At 44.1% G+C, this 10,000-nt stretch overlaps 1 protein-coding gene across 1 annotated transcript in view; it reads right to left on the bottom strand.

Annotated features, from left to right (window-relative positions):
* cdh4 (cadherin 4, type 1, R-cadherin (retinal)) overlaps nucleotides 1-10,000 on the bottom strand; it is a 230,326-nt gene that overhangs the window by 88,436 nt on the left and 131,890 nt on the right. Inside the window, exon 4 of the mRNA XM_042090357.1 lies at nucleotides 8,939-9,153. Coding sequence (XP_041946291.1) covers nucleotides 8,939-9,153 — 215 coding nt within the window. The remainder of the gene's footprint in view (nucleotides 1-8,938; nucleotides 9,154-10,000) is intronic.

The following is a 10,000-nucleotide window of genomic DNA, read 5'->3' as shown; positions in this document are numbered from 1 at the left end:
AAAAACTCCAGCTACAGCAGACGCCCACTCTGTGACATTTTGCCGCTTGTGGGGGGCTTTGGCAGCCAAACAATTGCCACTGCGCGGTGACAGACGTTGAACCTGGTTACGCTGGAGCAGGGCTGTCAAGGGACAGGCTAATGCTATTTTGATCAAGCGGCTTCACACATTTAAAAAGAGAGGAGGAAAAAAAAAAACAAACAGTGCTTGAAACGACCCTCAGGAGCAAGAGGCTGCTGAGATGGATATTTATCGGTGTAAGTCCCCCCTCTTTCTCTCTTCTCTTTAAAACCGGCACGATGCTCCTGAATCGGCAGCTTGAGGCTAATCCTGCTGTTCCTCTCCTGACTGGTCTCCTGACAGAGCCACACACACACACACACACACTTCACTCACGCACACACACACAGTGCTCTATCTCTGCTTCTCTTTTTATATTTCTGAACATGAGTCGTGCAGAAAGGCCATTTTGTTAAACCCGAGCTCCTCTCTATCCCTCTCACTGCACCAGCTGCCAGGGAGCTGCTGCTGCTGCACGGCGGGCGGGCGGGGCGTGCAGGTCAGCCTATCAACACAGCACAAACACGGTTTGTCAGCAACAGAGAGCTATGACAGATGCTGACTGAAACCAGAGCAAGCATATTGTTTGTGTGTGTATGTGTGTGTATGTGTGTGTGTGTGTGTGTGTGTGTGTGTACATGCACACAGTGAGTCAGAGAGAGAGCCAGAGAGAGTGATTAAGAGACATAGAGAGAGAGGGGGGGAGTAAAAGAGATGTATGAGAGAGTGTGTGATTCCATCTCTCCACACGTCCTCACTTCCTTTGTGTTTTAATTCTTCATGGCTTAGTGGGTTTGACCACAGGGCGCTGGCACTGAGCATGTGTGTGAGTGTGTGGTGTGGTTAAGTGTGTATCTTGCTCTCTCTCTCTGCTTCTCTCTCTCTCTCTCTGTCTCTCTCTCTCTCACACACACACACACGGTGCTCAGAGAGAGAGTGTGTGTGTGTGTGTGTGTGGAGTGCAGCAAGCAGCTGTGGTGGCAGGATAGCATCACTTCTGCCTCAGCGGTGCTCATCCACAGCACTCCCAGCAACACTCCCAGCTACCTGCCAGAACAGTGCGCCAGTCTTCATGGACAGAGGGGGGATTTAATGAGAGAGAGAACGAGAGAGAGACAGAGAGAGAGAGAGAGAGAGAGAGAGAGAGAGAGACAGAGAGAGAGATAGAGACAGAGAGAGAGATTCACAGAGTGTAAAAGGAAGAGTGGATAGAGAAAGACAGAAAGGGGGAGGGCAAAGAAAGAGTGACAGAGACACAGCAAATGGGAGGCACACAACACACAGAAACACACACACACACACACACACACACACACACACACACACATGCACAGATAAAGGTCCACAAAAGAGAGATGAAAGAACAGAGCAAATGATAGTGAATGAAAGACAGAGATACAGCGAAGGGGAAATCACCTGACAAAGACAAAACACCCTCACAGACAGAGAGAGGAGAGAGAGAGAGAGAGAGAGAGGGAGGGGTGGTACCAGACACAGGCAACAGGCAAGCCTTGCACCTGAACGCCTCGCCCAATGACCTTTAGGTAGAGGTCGGCAGGGGAGGAGGGGGTGGGTGTCTGGTGTTCACCAACAAGCCCCCCCCCCAGCCCCAACTCTCCTCTCCTCCCTGAGTCCCTGTTTCATCCACATGTGTTTCTGTACTGATAACCCCTCCTTCCCTTATCTCCAAACCCAGCTATCTGTTCATTAAAACGGGCCATTGGCTCTCTCCCTCCCTCTCTCTCTTTCTCTCTCTCTCTCTCAGACATCACTCTGGCCGCTGCCGTCTCACAATGGCAGACATCACTGGGACTGATTACAGGGGCGACGGCACAGCCAATCAAAATGCTCGGGCAGCCTTTGAAAACATTCCTGCAGACGTCCCTGGCCTGCCCGCCTGTTCACTGGCTCTCTGAGGGGGTGGGGTTGGGGTTGGGGTATGGGGGGGGGAGGGGTAGTGAGGGATTCAGCAGCTGTAGAGGAGACAAGGCTGACGGCAGTCAACAGCACATAGGAGATGAGAGAGAGAGAGAGAGAGAGAGAGAGAGAGAGAGAGAGTAATTGCTTAAATGCTATGTAAATGTGTACATGTTTTGACAATTCAGTGTATGATTTGTCATGACAATACAACTTTTCTCAGTTGCTTTAAAGCTTCTGTCAACTCTGACATCGCACTTTCAAAACAATCATAGCATAGCTTTGTAGCCGCCTGGATGCGCAAGGGTAATTCAAATGAGATAGCACTGATTTTTTTTTCTTTTTTTTCCCTAACCCTAACCTCGAACAAGAGCGCCTTATGTTGTAATCAACAGGAGTTCTCCTTTAACATACAGGCCTAAATAGAAGCACTTTAGCCAATATTTTGTTTGCAAAAGGCTCTAACAGTGACAAAATATTCAAAACATGCAACAAAGGCGAATCTTTCCTTAAACCTTAGTGACCGAAGGACACAAGTTGCATCCAAATTCACATCCCTCTTTCTCTGCTGAATTGCTTGCAGATTATTCATCATACAGGTCACATCACATTTATTATTTAAAAATAAGTAAAATTAGCACAACACGCCTTGGCTGTGGAACTCTAAAAACTCTCTCTCTCCCTCTGTACTCTCCCTCTGTACTCCTCTCTTCTTTTTCACCACCATCACTCCATCATCTAAATACTTCTACTCTGTCCTCCCCTAAACAAGTCACCAGCTCCTCTTCTCCTCTCCTCCCCTCTCTTCTGCTGATGCATATATGGTTCAGTGAGAGACAGGATGCAGGAGGACATACAGTATCCAGAGGACTTGGGTGGAAAGGGCAGGATGTAATACCCATAGTGACATTTCCATTTCACAGGGTTGGGATAACCTCATTTCCTGCTCTTTGTTAATCTGCCAAATGCTTCATGGGAATGTCATGCTTCCCATCAGGCTTTGTGGCTAATTACTGTACACCTCATTATGTAATACAACATCCACAGTACACAATGCAAACCCCCACAACCACCATACACCACGCACACACGCACGCACACACACACACACACACACACACACACACACAGACACACACATACACACACACACAAGCACGCACACACACACACACACACACACACACACACACACACACACACACACACAAACACACACACACACACACACACACACACACACACTCATCACATTCTTCTGTCATGGCTGTAAGGTTTTCCATCAGTTAAGTGAACAAGAGAAAGTTGCTAGCAGAGAGGAGAAAAACTAAATGCATTCTGAAAAAGAGGGGAAAAAATGCAACAGAATACAGATTCAGTAGAAAAGACTGAGTCTCTGAGCCCAAACTAGGGGTGGGCGATATGGACAAAAAATAATATCTCGATATTTTTTGTGATTTTGACGATAACGATAATTAGTCGATATCCTTTAAAAAATTGTTTTTGTTAAAGTCTGAGTTACTTTACAGCTCATTATTTATGAATAGCATCATTACAATAATAACCAATAACCTAACCTGTGACTTTTTAACCAAATCAACCAATGCATTGTCACTCTACACATTTCCCATTCTGCCCCCACTTGTGTGTGTGGCAATGACATGGTCTAGCCAGCTACATTCGAGAAGATGAATAGGCCTAACAGTTTCCCAAAAGAAAGTCTGAAGCTGAAGTTCCTTTCAAACCTTTACATAGGATTCACTGTAAAACTAAGAGCAGACCAACAGAGTAGCCTACATCTCAGTTATTTCCTTCTATGTTTTGTTTTAGAGCAATCACGTAGGCTAGCATTCCAAGTTACAGAATAGAAACTAATGTGTTAGCTTATGACTAATGTATATGAGAAATCCCATAGAGATGCTAACGGTTAGCATAATCGGTAAACGTAGATATTTAGAGCGAACTTCAGTCCATTTACAAAAGAGTTACATGAGAATAGTTATTTGTTTACAACTGACTATTAAAATACTCAAAGGCTAATGTTTTCTCTCCATATAATACCGTGTAGGAAAAAACGTGACTGTCTCATCATACAATGCTACTTGAACAGAAGTAGCCGCATAAAATCCCAAGTAGGCTACTCTCCCTGCACAAAATAAACATTAGGCTGTGTGGGACAACGTTGTGACCCACTAGTGATCACGTGACACTTGCTCTGCTGCACTTCTCCCGCATAGCTCCTGGGACTGTATGAGTCTTCAGTGCGTGATTTCGAGTGTTTTTTCCCCAAAGTAATTTAAATACTCGATAATGTCAATTTGCACATCGTTAAAACAACAATCACAATATTATCGCAGACGATATATATCGCCCACCCCTAGCCCAAACTTCATTGGTAAGCATACCATGGAAACTGAAACTAGGCTAAAAGACAAGAAGCAACCCCCCCAAAAAAAACCCAGTCCAGGGCCCGTGGAGAATGGTCCTGAATCGTCAACAATGGGCTCATCATTCTGTGCCTCAGCTCCGCGTCTGGCCTTGAGAGGGAAGTGACACAGCGCCGGGGCGGGCGGGAAGGTTGGTTGCGGGGGTGGATATGGGGAGAGTGGGCAGACACAACTCTGCAACTCTCTCCCCATCTCTCTTCAAAAAGGCCACCTGGGACCCCACCGCCATAATGGATGACATTATTAAAAACCCAAATCACACACACACACTTTCACTTAAAGGCACAACAGCTACGTGGAGTTAAATAACTCTCAGGGTACTATGCCAATTAACGTTCAAACGACTCTGTTTCAATGGGCTACATTATTACTGTATCGCTTATAACACACGACAATAATAGTACAGTGAAGCAATTACATCCTGGGAGTTACTTCATCTCCTTCATATGGTTAGGCAGCGGTTATAATCTACAGCATGTGTTGTTGGAGAATAACACTAACTTCAGGAATCTCCACTACCCTTATAAGCCACATTCATAAACCAGGCTTCATGATACAAAATCTAAGTTAGTGCTGTATTGGGACAAATTAGTTCTGCTTAAGGTGGACACATCTGATTAAATTCCACAAAATCTAAAAGTAAAAAAAAGTCAAAATTCATCAACACCCTGTGGATTTCCTATCAAACTATCTTCACAACATGAAGATACATGGTACTTTGCCAATGGCACATACTGTATATGAATGCAGATAATCAATCAAAGCAGGGGTCTTTATCTGTTTGATACACCCAAGCCAAGAAACAGCCAAGTCATCATTCTGCCAAATGTGTGTGGGTATCTGTTTATGCCTCCAGCAAATTGGTTCACATCCTGAGACACGCAATTCCCTCTAATTGAGCCATCTTCTGCTGTAATCACCTGAGTGGAAGCTCTCTGTCAGCTGATTGGTGGTGTTCTTAAATGTCACTGCGGCGACAGTTTGTTAATTATGCTGTTTTGTTGTGCTGCTGCGGTTAGCTAATCCCGTTAGCTGACACGCTCCTCTCCCAAAAGCATTGATTTGCAGACAGGAGAGAACGGATCAGATGACAGCACAAACACTCGTTCTCACACGGATTTGACACATTACATTGTTTCAGTGTGTGTGTGTGTGTGGGTGGGTGAGTGTGTGCCATCGACTCCCCAGAGATCACACTCATCAATCATTGTCTGTGAGACTTATTACAACCACATAAAACTCTCTTTTCTTCGTCTGCAAGTTTGACAACTTTAGACAACGGATGGGACTGACGTCTCTCCGTTACACACTAGTCTCTCACACTTTGATTGTCTTGTTTTGTTTTTCTGTTGTGCAGCAAACACAGTCCCTTTTGCATCTAGTACCCGCTGCGCTGTCATATCGCTCTAGTTGCAGAAATATGCTCCGGACTCATTCGGGGTGGAGGGGCTGTGGTAGTGCCTCTCGATGGCACAGAGATTAATCCCACTGTCCGCTGAAGATGAATATGTTTTGGCGGAGCGTCCTCTCCGGAGCAGAACTTTGGGCAGTGACCCTTGGAGAGAGGAGAGGATGGGATGGGAAAGCCAGGGACATGTGTGTGTGTGTGTGTGTGTGTGTGTGTGTGTGTGTGTGTGTGTAGTTTCTGGCTGTTCACTGGACGTTTTCGTGGGGCCACACCGTTTGTCATTTTTGGGTCACTTTGCCAATGGGAGAGAGAAAAGAGAGTCGCCATGCGCCCGTGGGAAGGACGTTTGGAAAATGGGCCCACCACCTCCAGTACCGACACCACACCATGCCTGTCCGAACCGAAACCCCTCCCCTTTCCCCGCAGCAGACAACCCATCCCACCCCCATCCCACTCCCGTTTTGTGTGACCATTCAATGACCCCATGAAGGAGATTAAAGAGACCTGTCTGCTGGTCACTTGGGCCACCTGGACCCTCGAGAGATGACGACAGATTTAGGGGTTTGGAGGACTTTTTGGGGTGGTGGTTGAGCAGGTGGTTGGGCACGGTGTAGTTTGGCAAATGGAATCCCAGCAGGCCTGTATTCTCAAGGTCAAACTGTGGTAAACGTGTGAGCAATGCACCAAAGACGTGGCATTATCATACTCTTTGACTTTGCATATCACTTGTGCTTTGAGACTCTGCATATATCACCACCCTTGCTGTCGTTAGTCACTGGGCTGCAAGGCACAGAAAATTACATGGATTTCATTTAAGCAGTCTCATGCTGTAAAATAAACAGTACTCTACATGTCCACTTCGTCACTGCCTACAGCATACAAAAGCAACAGAACAGATGGCCCCAACCTGACATGAAACTCAGTGAGTCAGTGAGCGCTTGCAGTCTTGAACTGCAAGGAGAGTGGAGAAACCCCCCCCCCCCCAAAAAAAAACAAAAAAACAATCAATTTTCAAACCTAATTTCTACATTTTGATGACTGCTAAAACATAATTACTTCTTGTTCCATTACGGAGTCTTGCTCTTGCACTCTCTCTCTCTGGTCAAATAATTATACATGGCCTGCATCATCACCTTTCGCTCCGAGTTGCCTCCACCCGAGGAGAACATTAGCTCAATCAATGTCAATTATTCCATGGTCTCTATTATCAGGTCAGTGGACAACCAGTAGACAACCATTCAAATAGATGTTTTTGTATGCTTTCCCATGCTTTCTTGTCATATTATGAACAAAACACACACACACACACACACACGCTTATCAACAAGCCACTGAATGTGCTGTATTTAGAAACAAAATTTCATATTCACACAGGCAAACGCCTTGCAGATGGGAATGGACGAGAACAGCACTAGTCGACGGATCGGGACATTTTCCTCCATTGCCACTTTTCACAGCTAGTGACAGCTGTCAGATGAAGGAGGTGTACATGATGGTGTTTTGATGGGGGAACGTTATGTGCTGGCACATAACTTGCGCTGGTACGGTAAGTGCACAAGAACATTATGTGCTGGTTTTGAGAGCGTGGAATAGAAAACACTAAGCCTTTGGATTAGTGAAAAAGATTGTCCCCAGTGTTGAATCGAGTCCATTTTCTGGTATTCACATTGCTGTTTTCACACAGTTGTTGACAAAGCCATCGTGTTTGTGAAATTGCTTTGTAGGACACATTTACGACATTACAGGATAGCGAATGCTGGAATAAGATACAAGAGTAACTCTTTAACTCTGTTGGAGAATATGGCATACCAACACAGAACACATAACCGGTAGTGATACCATGCCTTAAATCCTCCTGAGTAATAAAGCTCATGGTTCACGGCACCAGTCATAAAATATGGATATATATTTGGAAATATTAGCTAACTGACGTCCTACCAATGTACACTACTCAAGGTCTGCAGTAGGTAAAGGATGGCCAGTCAACCCATGTTAGCAAAAAGTACTGAAAAGACTAGCAAGTTGCAGAGGCCTAGCAATTTAACTCAGTGCCTCCAGAGCATGATATCCTGGGAGAACCCAGACAGATGTGTTAGCAAAAAAAAAAAAAAAAAAATCAAAAGTCAAAGTTCCACTAGGGTTCAAGTTCTATATGTGTTGCTGTGATCACGGTGTGTGTCTGTTTACTTTCGTTTTGCGGCGAGATGCAATGTTACAGTTTTTCTCAGTCGCTTTGGTGCATTTCTCGAATCATCATTAACGTTTGCACAACAGTTAGTGCAAACAATGAGTGCAAACTGCACCAAATAGTGGATTATCTGCAAAAGTGTGCATCATGCATAAGATGCTAATTTTATGTCTCAAAAGCAAGCATTTATGCCAATAAAACTGTCAGTGCAATCAGAATGACAAGTACTTATGCCAAATGTTCATGAACAAGGTAGTCAAACTGCTTTGTCACATAATATAACAGTTTACTCTTTAAGTATTTCCTAATTTCCTAAACAAATCCACCTTTGTTCTGTGTGGCATAGCTATTTACGTACAGGTTGCAAAGTTACATGCTATTTTGGGGATTAATTGCAATTGACTGGATATGTTTCAACATGTTTACTATACTGTATTGTTTGTACTGCAATTTGTTGACAGACATTGTTACAGTATAACGCCTTTTACAGGATTGTGCAAAGGAAAAGTTACAAATTTACAGTGAAACATAGGAAACACCCTGTATGACAACTAGTTACATCAACTAGTCGTAACTATGTAATGACTCAAGCAATGAAATAAGGCCTATTTGTTTTATAGGGTAGGACTATTCAATATGGAACTAGAACAATGCATTTTGATAACATGACATGCATTTTGACAATATGTAAAAAACAGCAGATATTTCTACACAATCAGTTGCCTGTTTTTATTATGTGCACAAGAGATGAGATGATATGGAATTTGAACAAGCAATTTTATGAATTTCAACTCTGATCTGAGAAATGCACCAAAGCGACTGAGAAAAAAACTGTAATGTCCAAGCTGTTATAGAAACTAGTTGACGTTCTATTGGAGAATTTGTCACTGGCAAGGACATTTTGGAACACAGGCTCACCTGAGACGGGTGTCCTGCCAGGGCCAGCTTGACTGTCGTCTCCCAGATATGCGCCTCCAGGCTACGCCCACGTGCTGTCACCATGAACTGGACCGGCTCCGTCAGGTTCGCCACGTCTTTCTCAGCGTACACAGAACCGTCCGGCTGCACGCTGTAGTTCGGGTCGCTGCTCTCGAAGCCAAGTAAGTCGACGACATGGCAACCTTCAAACTTCACTATAAAGGAACAACAGATAAAAGGCATTGTCAAAACTCTGTCTTTTTGCTGTTTGACATGAGTTGTAAATTATCTAAATAAATGACATATGCTGGATGGAAACAATCCCAAACAAGCTTACAAGCACATATACAGCACCTTTCTTATGCAGCACGTCAAATCTGCTTTGATCAGCAACATTCAAAACATCTTTTCTTTTTAAAATAAAGAAGCAGTCTATGACATCTCTGAACTTATATTCATCATTGGCAATAAACACAGCAAGTATTGTTGAGTTGATTCTAAATTTCACATTAAAACATTTCCCATTCACCACAGCTGCGACCACAAAGACCAGATAATACTGGTCTACCAATACAACGCTTCAGTGGGACTATTGTGGGCTAAAAAGAAAAAAAAAAAACAGAAAAAGAAAAACAACTCAAAACAACCTGCAGAGAAAAGCTCTCATCCTTGACCTGATATTTAGGTAAATACTAGCGGGAATGGTGGTCTTAACATTTATTCAGTGTGTACATGGAGATAAGAAATATGTGGGCAGTTGAAAGACACATGTCCAAGAAAGCACCACTGAAAGAATACCACAGGCTATTACAATAAAATCAATGCTGAAAGATTGACAGTGGCCATTATTTTTAATTACGTGCCTAGATACATACTCGCAAACACCCACACACACATACATGGCTGCTTCAATAGAACCGCACATTATTGAGCCCCCACAAACCTCTGCTTTTTTCCTTTTTTTCCCCCCTCTCTTAGTTTTCCTTTTTGTGCACTTTCGTGAGCGAGGAGCAGACAATTACAAATGACGCTCAGGCTCCCGTGCGTTTGTCGAAGCAGCGG

Source organism: Alosa sapidissima, chromosome 4, assembly GCF_018492685.1.
Source record: "Alosa sapidissima isolate fAloSap1 chromosome 4, fAloSap1.pri, whole genome shotgun sequence".
In the NCBI taxonomy this organism is placed as follows: Eukaryota; Metazoa; Chordata; class Actinopteri; order Clupeiformes; family Clupeidae; genus Alosa; species Alosa sapidissima.
The sequence above is the reverse complement of the archived record's forward strand: the minus strand, read 5'-3'. Positions and strand labels throughout refer to the sequence as shown.